Source organism: Artemia franciscana, chromosome 20 (genome assembly GCF_032884065.1).
Source record: "Artemia franciscana chromosome 20, ASM3288406v1, whole genome shotgun sequence".
In the NCBI taxonomy this organism is placed as follows: Eukaryota; Metazoa; Arthropoda; class Branchiopoda; order Anostraca; family Artemiidae; genus Artemia; species Artemia franciscana.
The window spans coordinates 11,207,018-11,228,019 of record NC_088882.1 but is presented as its reverse complement, the minus strand read 5'-3'; the positions used below and the strand labels follow the sequence as shown (position 1 = coordinate 11,228,019).

At 34.5% G+C, this 21,002-nt stretch overlaps 1 protein-coding gene across 1 annotated transcript in view; it reads left to right on the top strand.

Moving 5' to 3' along the window:
- The window catches only part of LOC136039753 (ubiquitin carboxyl-terminal hydrolase 22-like), a 67,885-nt gene that overhangs the window by 8,478 nt on the left and 38,405 nt on the right, over window positions 1-21,002 (top strand). Inside the window, exons 2-4 of the mRNA XM_065723603.1 lie at window positions 1,147-1,279; window positions 8,038-8,253; window positions 10,942-11,114. Coding sequence (XP_065579675.1) covers window positions 1,147-1,279; window positions 8,038-8,253; window positions 10,942-11,114 — 522 coding nt within the window. The remainder of the gene's footprint in view (window positions 1-1,146; window positions 1,280-8,037; window positions 8,254-10,941; window positions 11,115-21,002) is intronic.

Below are 21,002 nucleotides of genomic sequence, written 5' to 3'. Positions count from 1 at the left end.
AAAAAACGACTCAACTAAATCAACAAATTATTGTACGTAGCAACAGGATCAAAAATCCTTATTTCACTCCAAGCTGTGATTTAAGGTAATTTAAGGTAGCTTAGGGATTATATTTAGACTCATTACATAGAAACTGACCATGGGTTATATATGAAAGTTTGTTGATTTATAGATTTTGTGTTAAATTTCTGATTGTTTCTTATCGAGTCACTCTATAATGCCTAATATAAGTAATTTGAAGAAAGCTGTATAAAATTAATAAACGAAAAAAAACAATACAAACAAAACCATCTATCCACCCTAATTAGAAAAAAGGGGGAAGGGAGCTCGAATGCATTTGGGAAAACATTAATAATATTTGGAAAGATCCTTGAATGGGGAATCCCGTTGTATATACTTTTTTTTCTTATTTTTGTCTCACAACATATATTTACCGGATATTGTGGTGTAGCCTAGGTCTATATCAAGGAATGAAGGGAGTAACGCTGGGATACAGTTAAAACTGGAACTGGCTCTGACAATCTGATAAACCTGCAATATTACTTTTAAGATTTGTTGACACTTTAAAGGTTTCCGTTTGGTAAAAGGGACCTTTCATTTCTGTTTTTTTTTTTTTCAAAAAAGACATACCTTAGATCTATCTTCTTCATTATAAAGGCAAATTAGCCAAGTGAATTAGTCTTTGTATTTCTAATCTTCAACTTCTCGAAACTGTCTAAAGATACAGTTTTCTCTGTTTGACCGTTCTGCTGATGCAGGATGAGTTAAGAAGGAATCATAAAATCCTGAAGAGCTGGTTTGCTGTTGAATCTTCTTAGTGTCCCTGAGTCGTTGTAACATCATAGGTCTAAGTCAATGAAACTTTCAGAAATAGTCAGAATTATATATATTTGAATTCCTTATTGAAAGCTTCATTCACCTCTCTAAATACTATCTTTGAAAATGTCAACAATTAGTAATGTTTAATCGACTAAAATTCAATTCGAAAAATAATCACATTCTTATGGATTGTTTGCATTTTTACAGCCAACGCAAAGTCAATAGTTTCATTTTTGGAATTCAGTTGCCCCCCTTCTGTGTCCCCTTAGTTTGCAGAATCTCAAAACTGTTTTTTACAAAAAAAGTCCTGAAAATATTTTTTTACAGGCTAAATCATGTGTCTGCCATACATGTCAAGGATATGGCTCAAGACTGCATGCATGTCTACATTGTATCTATTTTGGCTGTTTCACTAAAAGCCATATACAAATGCACTGTCAACAGAGAAAGCATTACCTAGGTATGTTTGATATTTTATCTAGGGCATATGTATCAAATATGTTTGTTCCAATGCCACAATTGGAAGCCATTGTAATGGCAGTGGCCAAATGTGCCTCTGAAATTAGGTTGAGGAAGATGTACTTTATGCCTTCCAGAGGAAATTTCTAAGGATAGTCACAAGTACTTATTTGACAAGAAGTAGGTGTATTAATACATAAACCTGTAGAAGTACGTGTATGTAAGAAATACGTAAAGTCAACCGTTCAAAAATATGATTCCATCTTCTAGGGCTTCAATGAAATAAAGGTTAAAATAGTCAGGTCTTATTTTATTGATGAAGGACAATAGGGTGTCAAAAGTTGTGCTTTTTGGTATCTATGTGGGGCCAAATAAAAAGTAGGATATCCTTGACTGGGGTGGGGGGAGTTCATCAGAAAAGATTTAAAGCAAATTGGAACTTCATGAAAGGGATTAAGTAGTGAAGGTTTGACAGGAAGAGGCATATATGCAGCTATGTTGGTCTGAGGCGGATCGGTGGTGTAATGAATTGTTTGTTGTATTAGTATGAGTATGAAATCTTTTATTTTCAGAAACCTCTTGTAAGGTAACCTAACTTATGGTTTATTTCATTCAACATAGCAATATTGACTGCCATGAAAAACTCGTCAGAATCCCAATTATTTCGTTAAAAAAGCGAGGCATGAAACCTTCTCCAAACCAGGCCTGTGTTCCACATCGTTGGCCTCCATGATTTTAAGGTAGTTTGAAAGTAACAAAGGATGATTATTAACAAAATGACAAAGTCATATACATGACAGAATTCAAGGTGGTTTGATTGAATTTTTCTGTTAAATAGGAAGTTTTACTTGTTAGGAGGAAGAGTGTGAAGAAGGAAGTAGTTTTTTTTTAACGTTTTTGACGGGTGAATGTTTTTGATTGAAATTGGGTTGCAGGTTTTCAAAATGTTTAGGATTGATTAAAACTGTTTCCTAAATTTCAAAGTGAATCAGCAGAAGGCACGGGAAATAACGACAATCCATTTTCAAAAGTTCTCCTATTTGTATGTTAGTATATCCAGAAATAGAACACAAATTAAAAGAGGGGAATCAGAGAACCTTTTCTGAGGTGGGGGGAGATTTTTTTTTTATTAACAATGGATGGCAAAAAATTAAATATGGAAATTCTTATGGACACCACTCAAATCCCTTTGCTCTGTTGTGTCCTTTTTTTCCTATTTTGTGTGGAAGTCCGTCCGAATATGGTTAAAAAAAACTCTGTATAGCTAACTTTAATTTAATCTACTGTACAGTCTTAAAAAATTGTAACTTAAAAAAATGTAAAAAATTGTAATCTGACCATACACCTGACTTCAAGGGAATTGATGCAGTCCATAAAGATTTAAACGGAGGGTGATTTGTGTTAATATGAAATATCACAGAAAAGAGAAAAAAGGATAGGAACAAATATTTTAATAAAAAAATTAATAAATTAAAAATATAATTTACAAAAATTCAACAATATCTGTTTATTTTGTAACACACCTAATATTGATATCTAATTTATGATATTGAAGATAATAGCTTTATATATTATGGAAAATCACAGAGAAGAAGAAAAATCATGCATATAGTAGTAAAGTTGCATCAACATAAAAAAGCAATATAAAGGAAAAGATTACAATCTACTGAGTTTAGTATTTCTGTTGTTTTATTTGTACCACATATTGTATTATTCTGTTATATATAAAAAATAAATATTGGTTGTGTAATTGATAATTTATTAAAATAAGAACAATTTTCAGGAGCAAACCACAAATCAAACGTTAAGCTTCCAAGAGCACAGGCCTACTACAAAACCAATTACGAAAAAAATAAACAGAGTAAATAGAATGGAATAAATGTAATGAAGAGATTTTTTAAGATTAGTACCAGGAGACTTAGGTTTGCTTGGTAAAAAGAAAGACATTTTTAAAAAATCTCTTTCACAAAACCACTTTAATTTCATTTTATTTGCTGTAGAAAGTAAAACTATTAGAAAGTAAATATAGGAAGTTAATTGTTGGATTGAAGTTTGGACCAAATGGTTGGAACAAACTAATAGAATGTGATGGTTGAACGAAGTTTGAACCAAATGGATTCAAATTAACATAATTATTTATTAAATTATATGCAAGTTCATAATTATGCGCACAATTACAGATTATAGGGCTTTCCCATAAGCTGTATTTAGGTAGTGCAAAAAAGGCTGCAAACCCTTGCTAGAGTACCTATAAATTTTTTGTCCACGTACCCCTTGAGAATTGTCGGCTACCTGAAACAAACCAGATTTTAAACTCATATTTAGATTATTCAATATTTTAATCGACTGACATACTATATTATGAGCATTCTATTCAATTGAGAATCGGAACCATGTTTCACAATCTGGCTTTCGACATTGTTGTTTCCATTTATGGACTTAACAGATTATGAGTTTTGGATTCAGATTTATAAATTTTACATTTTCATAGTTTGTAATCCGACAACCCTGTTTTATTAGCTGGTTATTATAGACTTCCTGTTCTCTTTCATCGTTCTGTATTTTGTTTGAAGAATCAAGTTGAAAAGTTAAATTTTAAACGATTTTCATTCGAGTAATTTTTCTAGCTGCAGTCATGGAAAATTTTTAATATTCAAAATAAAGGGTGAATTATGCCAAATAAAACGTTTCATCTTTTTTTTTACGTTTGACCAACAATTACGTTTTGCATCTCAGTTTTTGTAAAATTTTGGTTTCTGGTTTAAAAATTCGGATTTTCTATTTTAACCAAAAGTTAGTCTGTAAGCAGCGACACAGCTTGCTATAATAAACATATTTACTGGAACGATAAATTGCTTTTGCTGAAAATATGCTGACACCTAAAGTGAAGTAAACTTTATTTAAAACATAAAAGAACTTGAAATTCAGGAAAATCAATAAAAGTGGACAGATTTTCCTGATAAAGTTCGTTTCAAATTTTAAGTGCAATTAATGATTAGAATAACTGGACAGCCTTGACAATCATATAATCATGCTAATGGTGCCATGCTTAAACCTCTACCGCCACATTTTAGAGAGCAGGGACCCGTAATGGCACTCGGGGGAGGGGAAGGTGGCTAAACCCCCGCAAGGAAAACATGGATGGAAAAGCAAGTCAGACTTTATAAATGCATAAATAGCTTATTTTAGATTGGATTATAACTATATTGAAGATGGTTATCTATACATCCCCTCAAATAAAAGCATAGGTTCCATTACCTTAAGGTGATCAAATACAAAATTTGGAATTTTATAAACGCTGATTCATAATCCTAAAAAGGGGAATAGGTAAATTATACGATGTAGAACGATCTTAGTAACGCATTATAATATATACTGTCAATTAGGGGTTTCACAGGTAAACCAGTATAAGTGATTGTCAGGTAATAAAACAAATAAAGAGTCATGAAAAATTCCACTTTGGAACTAGAAGCTATTTGATACAGCGTTCAAAGCTTGGTATAATTTTTTTTTCTGTTAGTAAATCTACAATTGTGCTGGATTCTGTACAACAGCCCGTCAATCAAATCAGTGGCAGTTCCTCCATTTTAAGTACTTTATTTATTTCCTAGTTTTAGCTTCAGTCATTTTTATATTAGTTTCACTTTATATAACAGAATTTGTTGTTTATTTTCGTCAAAAGGTGAAAGTAACTGAAGAAATCACTATTGGATCCAGGATTTTTCTCGTGTGGGGGGGGGGGGGTCGCAAATTTTCTAGTAAAAAGACAAATGCATAAGAACTTGCTCTTGAGGCATTTTTTTTAGATGCAATTCGTTTTCTTTTACATATATGTTTTGTTTCTTTGCCTCTGGGAGCCAGCTCGTCCCCGAACCGTCTTGTCAAACCATAGAGGAAGTTGAGACATAATAATGTAAAAGCGAAGAATAAGGCAAAAAACTCAACTTATTTAGCAACCTATTCTACTTTTGCCGTTTTCTATGTAGCTAGGGCTTGGTAAACTGCAACATTTCAGTGATGTACTTCCTTTCGTACGAATGCGGGGGTAATCCGCCCCTATCCTGATATTATCGTAAGTACATAGAAAATTAAAGAGCTGTAGCCTAAAAGTGATTTGTTGTTTCGTGTTTTATTGCTCTTCCCGAGCGCACCTTCATCTGTTCTCTTCCCTTGGGGCTAAGTGCGGGAGCATCTGGCTACAGGTTTAAATAAAGATGACGCAAAAATAACACTTTTTTCCATGGTACTTGTTTAAAAAAAAACAATCAGCGATTCCCATTTTATCGCAAATGGGAAACAATAAAATCGAAATACAAACTAAATATTTAGCCATAATTTCGGTTGCTGCCATAACCAGAAGGTGGAAAAAAAATCATGTTTGAACTAAACCAAGAATGTTTCAGTTCAAAAACCAATGGACTCGGTCTCTCCAAATCAACGGACTCGATTCAGAATTAACGGTTCAAATTCAAAAATCAACGGACTCGTTCTCTCCAAATCAACAGACTCGGTTCAAAGTCAACGGTTCAAATTAAAAAATCAACGGACTCGGTCTCGGCCTTCGGCCTTGAATAATAGGAGTAAACTTTCGTCTAATAAACTCTGTTATTGAGGAAGGAGGAGCTTCTCAGATACCTTTGAGTGCGGACTTTGATTAGTCCTATGAAATTTTCGTTTACCTGAATGCCATGTATAGTTTTGTGGGGATCTTATGAATCAATATATTTATTATGACGTTATCCATAACTGATATACAATATGAAAAAGCGCTTCGTTCAGCATGCCTACAAGAATATTTTCAAGGGCTTTATATTAAGCAAACTATAAGAAAACATGGGTTCTTTTCAAGGAAATCAGGAAATTAGAAGTATTTCAGGAAAATAGGAAAAAATATGGGGAAGGAGAAGCAGCTTAGGTGTGTTCAATTATAGCTCTTGTAAAATAGCGCCAAAACAATATTAACTTACCAAGTATTTGCTTCCTATTGCCGCCAGTGCTCGTGATACAGCGCCACGAGTGCCACTATTGATGGTACTAGTGATGCTACTTAGTGGATGGGCGAAAAGAATATTTTTTCTTCGGCGATCCAGATGTTTCAGCATTAAAATATTCACCAAGGAAGTGTGGTCTTTTGTAGTGTAGCTTGCGGGGTCCAAAGGAAGGTCCAAGGAAAGTGTAGCTTGCGGTTTTAAATCGTAGTGAAAAACTTATACGTGCGTCCAGTACATTAGTAGATAATTCCTTAGACTACACTGCCCTTCCATTTACAAAACAAAAATATAGAAATAACTACCGGTTAAGCCTTTAAATAACACAAAAAATTAGACAATACACCCGAATATTGTAACTGTTAATCGTAATGTGATAAATCCCATATTCTAGGGCAGCATTGAAAGAAACGGTTACTGCACAAATGGACGACCATAAGTGGTAAAAAATAGTGCTTCTTGCCAATCCATTTGAGGCCAAGTGGAATGCAGGAAGTCGTAGTAAAAAAAAGAAGTAAAGGATACGGCATTAGACTTTACATTCCCTACCGGCGGTGCTGATCTTCGTTTCTTGGCCCTTCAGCCAGAAAGTGCAATGGGGGGTTGGGGGCCAACCATCCTGTTCTTTCGCACACCCTTCCTGTTTACCTTCCCCGGATATCTCCAGGTACCCATTTAGAACTGGGTCGACTCTGGCTAAGCTTACAGAGTCACGCCGCTGACCCCCTTTCCAAACTGAACAAGTCGTAGGATGGAGTGAAAATAAGAAAATATTTAAGGGGATTCAAAATCTTAAAAAATAATTTTTCGAGTCTCAGCATCGGCTGAACGTCTCAAAGACAAAGGACCCATTAAAAAGTTTTTCCATTGCCACAGGAAATTCCCAAAGCAATTTTGATGAAAATTAATAGGGATCTTAAATGTATCAACAGTTTGAAAAGCTAACGAGAGTCCAGTTTAAAATAAAAAAAAATGTATGTTATCTTACTAATTTTTAAATTAAGTGCTGTCTATTCTATGTACATACAGCTTAAAAAATATGCATCATAAAAATATGAAAAATTATTGGCAAGGTATTTCAATCAAGGTGGTTAGCACAACAGAGAAATCCTAAAACTGTCAAATTATTCAAATGGTACTTCTTTCGAGCTGATTTTTAATCTTTTTCAATCAGGTATAATTTTCGCTTGTTTTGTCTATTTCACCATGGCCCAATTGGGCTTTTGTGTGAATAAATATATCTATCTATCTATAATATTTTTTAGGGATTGCCTTTGTTGAACTTCAAAAATAAAATTCTACTCCGTTCAATTGAAAAAACAAACAAACAATTTCACCCTTTCAAATAATGTAAGTTTTATTAAATCTATATCTCCGGCATAAAACGGAATAAGTTAAATGCTTTCTCTAAGATTACCGAGAAAGTTGGTGTTTGCTTTTATTTTTCTATCGTTTATACGGATCTCTTATGCAAGATCTGCTATTTATGTCAAAACCACCCGATCAGTTCTAAATAGTTTAGCCACACAAACTAAAAAGTTTGTGATGGACGAGAGAAGGGTGATCTTTTAAGGTGTCGAATCCTTAGAGAAAGTAGAAACTTTACGGGGTAAACCCCTCAACAGATTGCGGTGAAGGAGGAGGGTGTGGAGCTATATTTGTGTCAGACAGGTTTGTGCTGCAATGAGCTGTGGGTAGTAGTGGTAGTGATTGTGCTGCAAATCTGGCTATTAAAACAATCATTTAGCTCATGAAATATCCTTTGTTTTAGCTGTGGACCTTTGCTATGGTGCAGTATTTTGTGCTCAGTGCGGTGATTACGTATACGATCGTGAATTTGAAGTTATCGCACACGCTCATAATAGAAAGGCTTTAAAAGCCCTTGGTTTAGGTGAGCCGTTCAAGCCATGGGAACCTAGTCCTATTGAGGCGGATTTACTCAAACAAAATTTTAAGAGGAAGAGAATCTCTGGCTTGTCGACAATTGGTAAGTTTTTATAATAAGATTTTAATAATTGTGCTGCTCTCCCCTTTTCTAAGGTAAGATTGGCCATTCTGTTTCTATGGTACTATCTCCAAAATGGTAAACTGCCATTATGTATCAGAACTCTTTTTTGAATCTTAAGAAACCTCATATTTTGGATTGATGAATTAAAATCAGCTGTAAGCAAACGTCGATTTTTAGAAAATATTCCTTTAAAGGTACACATAATTGTTTAACTATTGTTTAAGGTTATTGGAGACCCCCATATGTGACCCCCATATAATTACAGTGTCATAAATGACACTGTAATTTATATTCCATTTATTGGAAGAAATCACCTGTAAGCAAACGTCTATTTTTAGAAAATATTCCTTCAAAGGTACACGGAATTGTTTAAGATTATTGGAGACCCCCGTATATTTAGATAAACCATTTAGAATCTGCTTTTTATAGAATGTGAGTTTTGATTTATTTATTTATTATGGCGGTTATGCTGATATGATGTTTCTGGAGAGTAAGTAAAATAATGATGTGCTTTTTTGGGGAGGTAGTGATATTTTTTTTTAATTATGTGTTTTGTCGAAAAATCGTTCTATTCTAATTAATGAATTAGTAAATGATTCGGTAATTGACATTCCATACATTTGAAGAAATCAGCTGGAAGCAAACGTCAATTTTTAGAAAATATTCCTATAAAAACTCAGCAGTCCAAATCGTTGAAGAAGTTAAACCATAAGAAAAATCTAAAAATTCTTATTTACGGGGATCAGGACTTTTTTTTCTAAAACTGGTGGATTTTTCATTTATTTGTCCATATAAACATATTGTTTCTCATTTTTGTTGTTGTTATAATATGAATGTTGTAAATTAAAGTGTTTTGTAATTTACAATAAAAATATATTGACATGCTGAACGCAGAAATCAAAATACCAGGAAGTAAATGCTATTGTTTTTCTAACTAGAAGCAATGTTTTCTATGCCCTACTTGGTAGCAACTAGTAAAACAACCAGCCAAAGTCCTTGGTTGCCTCCCTTCGGCATTTTAACATCTATTGCATCTGATTTGAAATGAATTACTGTTGAGTCTTATTGAGAGTTTGAGGGGCTACAAAACGATTAAAAATCATGGAATTTGATGTATCAAAGTTTGAGTATTTGTCAATTATATCAATGATCAATTTTAGTTGCCACTTTCTTCGTAAAGAATTGTTATGTTGTCAAGTTTTGTTGTGCTCTGTAAGCTCGATATTGTGACTAAAGAATATCAAAAGGAGGGGGTGTTAAGATGCTAGAGAGGCTTAGTTGAGAGGCATGGATATCTCTAAAAAATGAATAGAGGATGGGGTAAGGAAGTCAGAATCAGAACAGCCAAAAATAACATAATTTATCACTTGGAGGGAAAGGTGTTTAAACATGTGGATGTATCTAAAAATCTGACATTCATTTTACTTAAGGTAATTCACCAGCCACCAACCATTAAAATATGATTTTGAATTTAATTAAGATATTATGACTCACATTCTGCTAGAATTCAGAAAGTACTTGCAATTGCAAATTGCAGGCAATGGAGATTTAAAAATTTATAACTTCCATATTTGCTCCAAAATAGATGTCAGTAAAGCATCTAACGAAATGTCTCAAAAACTACTTAAACTTTAGAATGCTGCCAATAGTCATTAATAAACTTTAGTTGCTGGTGGTTGGTAGCACTGTGATAGGAGTGCCTTTAGAAAAAGTAGCAGGAGACCACTCACACCAAATTTTTTTTTTACGTCACCTTCTCCTTGGTTTCCCCCCTTGTTTGCCATAAGATAACTATGATAATGAATAAAACATTGTCAAACTTGTTTATCACGAAAGGCCACATTAGCTGTGCGACATATGGTCCTGGATTACATTATGAGAAAAAAAAATCTAATGTAATTTTAGGAATTGTAGCTGTGGATACAAAATAACAAATCAAATACTGTAATTAACTTGATAAGGTCCTATTGGGTGACTGATAAAGAATTGAAGGATTCGGATTTTTGAATCCTATAGTAGTTCTACTTCACGGCGGGGAGTCGTTAGTATTATGAGTTAGTATTTTGGTTTGTATTGTGCCTTTAGAAATGTATGGTTTTTGTTGCTGCCAATTCTAAATTCGTTACGGAGATTTGGGCAGTGGTATATATAGAGGAGGGCTGAGACCGCCCATGGAAGAGTCAAAATAGTATTAAACAGCGTACTTCTTCGTCGGTAAATGATTTGAAAGTGTCTTTTCAATAGTTGACCACCCCCTCTTGCCTAGAATGACTTTTAACCCTCTTCAAATGAAATCCTAGAATCACCACTGGCTGTTAATTGGTACGAATGTAAAAGTCTCCATTATTATTTTTTTTATGGAAATAGTCCATAATTTGGTATCAGTAAGGGGAGTCTACCTGAAACTAAAATAATATTCACCTTCAAAACTTATACAAGTCTTTTTGGATCTGTTTCCCTGCCGGAAAGCTTTTTCCTTATTTTATAAAAATGCGTTTCTAGGTTTAGTACACTAGGAAATAACCTCTGACACCCCACCCTTTTTTCTAGTTAAGATTAGGGAGTGTATGGACGTGTAGTCTGTTCGTTCATCTTTTTGATTTTTCTGTTTTTACTTTTATACACTGATTTTTTTTTTGGCTTTTCTTTTTGATTTTTTTTTTGCAGGTCTCCGAGGACTGATCAATCTGGGCAATACATGTTTTATGAGTTGCATCGTGCAAACGTTGATTCATACCCCATTGCTACGAGACTATTTCTTATCCGATAGGCATATGTGTCGTCTTCCTGAGAAGTCTGACAGTTGTCTCGTTTGCGAAGTTTCTAGATTATTTCAAGAGGTTATAATATTTATTATTTTTTATAGTTTGTAATTTTCCTTCTATATTGTATCCTACCAAAAAACATTGCAGCTTCTGATGTTATGCTATTGATGTAACCAATATCTGGGGGGAGGGAGGTTGCAAGCATTCCTTCTAAGATCTGTCATGTCTTAAGTTTTCGTTATGAATACCCACAAAAGTTCTGTGAAACCACCTTTTTTTAAGAGGGGGGCTATCACATTGTACACTTTTGAGTGTATTGACAAAACCATTATATTAATTTACCATGTAAAACGATTGCCAAAACTGTCAATGAAGGAATGAAGAAACGTTTTCCAACAAGTGCCTAGTAAAATTCTAAAATGAAAAATTAACCAAGAAAAAACGGGTTTTAATTTTAACAAAGAAGTGAACAAAAAATAAAAACGAAACAACACATTAATCAAAAATATATCCCGAATATTTCAGCCCCACGTCCGGGTTGCCTTTCTCAACGAAAAAAATACGAAAAAACGAAAAAAAATGTTTAAAAAAATAACATACACAAAAAAACATGACAACTAAACACATGAAGAAGAAGAAAAAATAAATAGTAACAACTCGCATTATAAACAAACATCCAGCACTGTCTATAGTAGTCTATAGTTGGTTTTAAGAATAAAACAAAAGCTAGTGTCTATAGTGAAACCATGGGTTACTCTCCTCTATGTTCAGTGTATAAATGGAAATCTATTAAAAGTGAAGACTATATTTGCATGAACAAACAAAAAAGGTCACCAAACCCCAGGTCATTCACCTCTAACTAAATCTCAAATGTAACGAGTTCATGAATTATAAATGAAATGGATTTTTTTGTTTCCTAGTTTAGCTACAGTCCGTTGACTTTTCCCGTTTTTATTACTTTTCCCATTTCCTGTGTTTGGGATATAGATTCCTATGTATACACTGAACGTCGAGAGAAGAATTACCCATGGTTTCACTATACACATTAGCTTTGGTTTTATTCTTAAGTTGTAACATCACTGCTGGAAGTTTGTTTGTAATGTGAGTTGTTGTTATTTATTTATATATTTTTTCTGCTTCGTGTGTTTAGTTGTCGTGTTTTTATTGTGTATGTTATTTTTTAAAAACATTTTTTTTCGTTTTTTTTCCGTTGAGAAAGGCACCCGGACGTGGGGCCGAAACGGAATATTATTTTGGTTAAAGCGTTGTTTCGTTTTTATTTTTTTGTTCACTGCTTTTTCAAAATTAAAGCTCGTTTTTCCTTGCATAATTTTTCGTAAATGGAAAAGCAATGTGGTCTAAGAAATGAAAGAAGTGGAAAAGTGGAGAAATATGATAAGAAAAAAAGTAAGAAATGTGGTCTAAGTGAAAGCAATGTGGTCTAAGAAATGAACGTCTAAAATGAAAGCGCAGTAATTAATGCGTCTATAAAAAGGAAGTCAATAAATTCGTCAGTATATTTTTTTAGCAGAAATTTTGTATGGAATTTCAACATTTTGTGTGTTAAATTCAATTTATTGGATATATGTTATTAACGCAATTTATTAATAATTTGAATGTATCTGATGTATCTTTTATGCAAGCAAAAAGCTTTAAAACCAAGTAAAGAAGCACCTAAATGAGAAATAACGAGAAAAAGGAAGTAGTAGATGGAGATTAAAATAGAATAGTTGGGGACTCATAAGTTTTGAACTTTAACGCTGCCATCAGTGGTTCTACAATCAGCTTGCAACCATTGGTCTATGGGTGGGTTTCGCCTCTAGAAGTTTGGACATACCGTTTATAACTCCTAAATAAAAAATAGTCAACAAATTCTAAACCCTAATTTGGTTACAGCTTATGTACGTATCAACAATTCTCTACTTGTATTTACTGCCGAACTTCATATTCAGAATTTCCTCTCTGAAGGTAGAAAATAGTCCTAATCGTTATTTGACTTTTGTCTGCTCGCGCAAAAGAGAGATAAGACGAGTAGTAGAAAAGAAAAAAAAGAAGTAAAACGAGAACGCTTCAGCAGCAAAGAATAAAATTAGACTATTCATTTGTACTCATGAATCAGGCATAGATGCAAAAGCTCAAATAACGTTTTAAATACCGTTTTTATAGAAGTTTTCAATAGACCACCGGATCTACGGACCAGGGTCTAAGTCAATCAGTTTGTGTGAACCAGTCCCATAACAACGATATATGTATGATAAAGGTACTAAAGCAGATGAGGGATTGCAACAGCTGCTTAAAGCTTAGCAAGAATCTTCCAGTTCAGATTAAACTTTAGACAGACAAACTTAACGTAATTTCGGCATTTTTTGCATTTACCAGTAAATGAGAACTTCTGATAAAAACAGTTAAACAAAGTATGGAAGAATAGGAAGATGAGTCTGAAAACCGAGATTAGAATATTGGGAGGTACAGTGATAACAGTGGTTAAATATGGCTCTGAAGCATGGGTGCTCCGAAAAGTGAATGAAGATTTACTAGATGTTTTTGAGAGAAATTGCCTACGGATTATTCTGGGTACCCGGCTGACCGACCGTATTTCAAACAGTAGGCTGAGCGAAGGGCTATAATGAAAGAAAGGTTGAGATGGCTAGGGCACGTTCTGCGGATGAAGGATGACAAATTGCCGAAGATTCTTTTCGGCCAATCGTCTAAGACTAAACGGGAAGCAGGTTGTCCTCGTCTTGGGTGGGAGGGTTTCATAAAGAAAGATTTAAAGGAAATGGGAACTTTCCGGGAGGGTGTAAAGAAGGAGGCTTTGAATATATTGGAATGGAGGAGGAGCGTGTGTAGCTCTGTTGGCCTCAGGTGGCTTGGTTCTGCGGTGAGTTATTATTAGTAGTAGGAGTAGAGAACTTGTGGTATCATGATTAAACGTTATTCCGTGGTATTTCATAGATTTTCCCGAGATAATTTTTGTTCGTTTAATCGTCACATATGAAAGATCGCTGCTTTGTTGCTTCTAAAATTTCAAAAATGCTACCTTTAGTGCATTGACTCTGGGATCGATGGTTTTGTGTCCAGTTATCAATCTGTCAGTTTTCTCTTGTAGAAAAGCAGTTAGTCTTGTAGGTTGAAGCTTAACATCTGAAGGTCGTCTCCATACCAAAGCAGGTTTAGGTCGCATAGGTTGATGCTGAATCCTCCTGCAAGATTGTCTGTTAAACCAGATGTCTGGGTGTTAAACAGGATGAGACTCAATACAGATCCTTCCCGAAGACCTCATGCAGGTTTGATCTGCCGAGGTGATCTTTTATCAATCTGACTTACAAAAAGCTGCCTGAATATCAGAATAAAAACCTGCTACGACATAAGCACTAACCCCACATTCGGGTAATTCCAGGGTCACCCAACATTGAAAATGGAGCTGGTAAATATTTACTACACATAAATTGCACAAAAGATTTTGAAGTCTATGCACAAAAGTGCAATTCAGATTCAGTGGAACCTGAGCTGACGACAATCCAATCTAGCCTTTCCCAAAAATTCAAATATTATATAATATATAGCAAAAATATTTGATGTTTGCTTGATTATTGTCTTACTTCATTTTGCTGAAAACGCAATAGATGCCATTATTCCATGTGTAAGCCAGTTACCTCAAATCAGGCAAAAAATCCGGAGGTCCTTCTAGCCCACCCTCCTTCTCCGTGATCCCCTGATTTTTCCTCCTTTCTCTATAATTTCCTATACTTAGCGTAGAATTTGGCTCTTTCTTTTTATTTACTCCCTCCCTCAGATAATTATCTGCGTACGTGCGTACTTTAAACTAGAAAGTCTATAAAACGTTTTTTTGCCAACCAATTCACCAAACAGCCTGAACAACAGAAAAAGTGCTCTATTATTCTTTTCTCTTCTTATTCATCTTCTTCTTATAAGACATAAACGAAAATTCTACCAATTCACGAAACAGCCTGAATAACAGAAAAACAAACTGCTACGACATGAGCTACTATTCTTTTCTCTTCTTCTATTCTGCCTATTTTATTTCGCCTCTTCTTAGTCATCTTCTTCTTCTAAGCCGTATATGAGAATTATTACATAAAAAAAAAACTAATTTTTTTAACTGAAAGTAAGAAGCGACATTAAAACTTGAAACGAACAGAAATTACTCCGTATATGAAATGGTTTGTCCCCTCCGCAATCCCTCGCTCTTTACGCTAAAGCTTTTAATTGTTCTAAAAAGTAGAATTGTGGCAAAGAGTCAAACTTTAGCGTAAAGAGCGAGGGATTGCGGAGGGGACAACCCATTTCATATACGGAGTAATTTCTGTTCGTTTTAAGTTTTAATGTCGCTTCTTACTTTCAGTTGAAAAAACTAGTTTTTTTTATGTAATTTCTGAACGTTTTTTAATTAATGCATGTTTGATTTTGAGAAATAAGGGATGGGGAAGGAGGCCTAGTTGCCATGCAATTTTTCGGTTACATAAAAAGGCAACTATAAATTTTAATTTTTAATGAATTTTTTTATTAGTAAAAAATATACGTAACTTAAGAATTAACTTACGTAACAAACTTTTATATTCTTTAATTTTTATTATGTATATGAGGGGGTTTGTACCCTCGTTAATACCTCGTTCTTTACACTAAATCGTAAGTTTTGTCCTAATTCTTTAAGAATGACCCCTGAATCAGAAAGGCCGTAGAATAAATAGTTGAAATTACTAAAAATACTATAGCATAAAGAGCGAGGTATTTATCTCCTCCTAAATACCTCGCTCTTTATGCTAAAGTATTTTTAGAACCCCTTATATGCGTAATAATCTCTGTTCGTTTTAAGTTTCAATGCTACTCTTTGCTTTCAATTGAAAAAACTTTTCCATGTTTATTTTTTCATTGTTTTTTTATAATAATTTTAGAAAATCCTGCGCCCTTTTCATTGAATTTCTGTTCCCCCATGACATATTTCTCCAAGGAAAGATCCGCCCACATAGCCCCTTCCCCTCAACCCCGCCCCCTAAACCAAAAAAAAATCCCCTGAAAACGACTGTACACTTCCCAATAACCATTATTATATGTAAACACTGATCGAAGTTTGTAACTTGCAGCCCCTCCCCCAGGGACTGCGGGGGAGTAAGTCATTCCCAAAGACATAGTTATTATGGTTTTTGACTATGTGGAACAAAATGGCTATCTCAAAATTTTGATCTGTTGACTTTGGAGAAAAAATGAGGAAAATTTTGCTATAGGGTTCTCTGATACGCCAAATGCGATGGTGTGATTTTCGTTAAGATTCTGTGACCTTTAGGGGGTGTTTTCCCCTATTTTCTAAAATAAGGCAAATTTTTTCAGGCTCGTAACTTTTGATGACAAAGACTAAATTTGATGAAACTTATATATTTAAAATCAGCATGAAAATCTGATTCTTTTGATGTATATTTTAGCATCAAAATTCCGTTTTTTAGGGTTTCGTTTACTATTGAGCCGGGTCGCTCCTTACTACAGTTCGTTACCACGAACTGTTTGATACTGATTCTACAAGTTTTTTTTTATATGTCGCTCTGCTCAAAACAGACTCAAACTTGTATTATCTTTGAAACGGCTCATCTTATATTTATCTATCTTAATTCTAATTTAAGTCATATGCTATCACTTATTTGCAAACTGGTATCTTCAAACCACTATTGCATAGAAACAAACTATTTTTAAATTTATTCGATTTCTCTATTTGGTTTTACATTTTTAACTTTTTGGGGACTTGTTCATTTGAATCAGAAGATGACCAAACTGTTTGAATGATTTTCTTTATTATAATGTATAATTTGTTTGTTTTCTTTGCTTTGGTTTTGGATTCTTTCAAAAGTGCTTTGGACTGACAAGTTTCTGTTTTTTTTTCTTTATGACAGACTTATGCTTTTGTTTAAATACTGATTTAAATAAAAAAAAGGGCAGATGGATTATTTTTGTCAGAGTGACAAGGTTTGAAAAAAAAATATTAGAAAAGCTGATTTTTAGATTATTGCAATATTTTTGACTTTTACTAGATTTTCGGTCTTTTAGGGACAGTAGATCTATCTTGGGTAGAATATGTTCAGTAAATGCAGTTCAATTTCTCGTTGTGCTTATGATCACTCTACTGTTCTTCATTTTCTTCTATTCTATCTGTTCTATTATGTCTCTTTCTCTTCTTTTTCTCTTCCTCTTCATCTTCTTCTTCTGAGACATATTTTGCTGACACAAAAAACTCAAGGAGATTGTTTAAAATAAGTCTATATAATTTCAAAGTTTTTGTTTCTGGTTTGGTCAATTCAATCCTCACTAGACTTATAAAGGAAAACACTGATATAATGATAAAATCAGACAAATTATTTTACTGGACTTCAGTGTCTGTCAAATCTTGGACGTAGCTGTAGCTAGAAGTTAGAAAAAAAAAGCTGAAAGAAGAGAGAAAAAGAAGACGTAGAAGTTAGAAAAAAGTGTTAAAATTTTACTTATTACTAAAAAATTAACTGCAAGCAGGTCCTAAAAATTCCCTGGTCAGTTAAAATAGACCCTGAAACAAGCTTTAAGTCCTGTATTATCATGCATGATAACACTGAGCGTTCACCAAATCATAGCCAGCGCAATAGCGCTGCCTAAGTAAAGAACGATGTGGGCACAATCTATTTTTTTTTTTGGTCTTAGACCAGGGCACTTCGTATCGAAGGATTTGTTCGCAGAAGCTTCGAAAAGGGCTCATCCAAATGGAAATTGAAACGGCTAGTGCCCTTTTCAATAGTCGAAAGCGATTGGATGGCAACTAACCCCGTCCCACGCCCATCATTCCCCCAAACACATCCAATCAAAATTTTGAGATAGCCATTTTGTTGAACATAGTTGAAAGGTCATAAAACTATGTATTTGAGAATGACGATCCCCTATAGCTCTCAGACCAAGGGTTGTAAGTTATGCCCAGGGACATTTATGATTTATATAGAAAGCATGATCGTATAGACTTCGGAGGGGGCTCTTTGGATTGGTAATTATAAATTCTAGTTCCTTTTTTAAGATTCAGAGTGATAGGAGGATGGATACACCCCCCCCGCACCTCGTACTTTTCCAAAATGAATCTGATAAAAATTTTGAGATAGCCATTTGTTGTCGTAGAAACTTCGAAAAAAGCTCATTCGATTGGAAATTGAAGGGACTAGTATCCCTTTTAATAGTTGGAAATTGATTGGAGGGCAACTAACCTACCCCACGCCCGTCTTTTCTGCAAACACATCCAATCAAAATTTTGAGATAATCATTTTGTTCAGTACAGTTAAAAGGTCCGGAAATAATGTCTTCGAGGATGACAGCCCTCGGGGCAAAGGTTGTAAGTTATGCCCTGGGGCCATACAAGGTTTTTATAGAAAGGGTGATCATAACTTACTTTGGAGGGGTCTCATTAGATTGTTAATTAGATTTTTTAATACGCGTTTTAAGCTTCAAAGTCATCGGAAGACGGATACCCCCCAACACCTCGTATTTTCCCGAAATGCATCTGTTTGAAATTTTGAGATGGTAATTTGTTGTTGTAGAAACTTCAAAAAATGCTCATTCGATGGGAAATTGAAAGGATCTTTTTTAATAGTCTAAAGTGATTGAAGGACAACAAGCCTCCCTCCCACACCTGTTAATTCCACAATACATCTAATCAAAATTTTGAGACACCCATTTTGTTCAGCATAGTTGAAAGGCCTGGAAATTATGTCTTCGATAATAACCCTCCCCCCCAAGCCTTCAGCGCAATAGTTGTAAGTCATGCCCCAAGGGCATGTAAGGTTTTTATTGAAAGGGTGGTCGTAGAAACTTCGGAGGGGGCTCATTGAATTCGTAATCAGATGTTTCAGTTCCTTTTTTAAGAGTCAAAATAGGGATTTGTTCAAAAATCGTCCAAAGATCATATGATAAGGTTTTTGGGGTGGGTAAAATCCCCCAGAGTGGGGGGGGGTAAGGATTTTAAGTCATGCCTCAGGGGCATATAAGGTCTCTATGGAGACCTATGGAGGGGTGGCCGTGTGAACTTAAGACGAGGCTTATTTAATTTGAAATATATAGTTCTAGTTTCCTTTCAATAGTCAAACATGACAGAGCGTAACTAGCCCCCCTCCCTGACATCCTTTTTCCCAAAACGCTTTCAATTGAAATTGTGAGATAGCCATTTTATTACCTATGTTCCAAAAATCATATAACAATGTCTTTGGGGTGGACACAATCCCCTAGAACCCATAGGCAAGGGTTGTAAGTTATGCCCTTGAGTCTGTTTTTTTTTATGGAACGGGTGGTTGAATAAACTTTGGATCGGTTGGCGCTCATTTGATTGGAAGTTTGAAGTTTTAGTGCTCTTTTTAAGAGTAAAAAATAATGGAGGGCAATAAGCCCTACCCAAGCCTATCCTTCCTCAAAACATTATTTTGTTCAGCCTTGTTGAAAGGTCCAGTAATTATGTCTTTGGGGACCTCCCCACAGTCCTCAGGACAAGGGCTGTAAACTAGGCAACTCGTTCATTGCTTACACACAGTGTATGTTATTGAGAAAGGTAGGCATGTTTGAATTTTACTTTCCAAGAAGTGGAATGGCATTCTTGTGAGCCTTTCAGAGAATGTGAATGTTGATCTTTCAACTAAATCAAAACACGTTATATATGTAAGGATTGTAAATAGGGTGTTATACAGGAATAACGGATTGTATTTGGAAAATCAAGGAAATGATAAGGAATATGACCAAGAAAGCATTATTTGCATGCTACGAATGCTACTACAACTACCACCACTACTACTACCAGACCACTCTATTTACAGTATTGAGGGGAAATTCGAGCCAAGTCAAAGACGCTATATGCGTGCAAATTGTAAAAATAGTGTATCTAAGTCAAACTCAAAACAGTATTGAGGGGAAATTCGAGCCAAGTCAAAAGACGCTATATGCGTGCAAATTGTAAAAATAGTGTATCTAAGTCAAACTCAAAACGAGCAAAATTAACATTGGTAGGGCTGATAACCCCCATGCCTTCTTAAGACCAGAATATAATTTGCGGTTTACTGAAAACAAAACATGTTTTAAATGTTTTCACTTTTTTACTTTCATAAATAAAAACTATCAGAACTTGTATCAGTATACAAGGAATATGTATCAGTATATGTACCAAATATGTATCAGTATCAGGATATGTCAATTAAACTGACAATCGACGGTTATTCGTCTTTTTTTTTATTTAGAAAAGCGCAAATTATAGAATAGTTTTATTTATACAAGTAGTCATAGTTTAGAACAAAAATTTCCAACTTAAATTGGCGCTAGTGCTTACAACAAAAACAAGAAAAAAGGAAAACTCAAGACTATAACTTATTAAACACTGACATGTGAAAAGGAACGAAAGAATTGGCGAAACGGTTTGTTCTTAGAATAGGCAAATCTAGTTTTACTTTGTTAGCTGACCTTGTGTTTATTTTATTGCTCGTGACTGGTGGTAGAATCTTTCTATGTTTTTCACTGCTAAGAACAAATTGGTCAAATTTGCCGATCAAATCCAAAGGACGTTCATGAAACGACGTTTACGTCGTTTCACGAACGTCGGGAAAACTCCTGGATTTCTGGTTGGAAAATAAAAGTCATGGCCGTTTTTGCTGGTGATGAATACAAATAATGCATCCAAAAATCTGGATAATCGTGCAAATATGTCAAAAACAACCCATTATATAAATTGATTATATTGTTCAAATCAGTCATAATGGATGCGCCCCTCCGTGTGCAAGATTTCTGAAACTGAAAGGTAAAATGGATGGCGCGATGAGATTTTTTTTTATATTCATTTGATAGAATCTTGGATATTTTGGTTGCTGTGCCATTTGGTGTCGCTTTAGCAACAGTATATGACGAATCAGTTCTTTACAAAAAAATTCCACAAGGGCTGTGCACGCTACTCTCGCAGAATAGCTATTT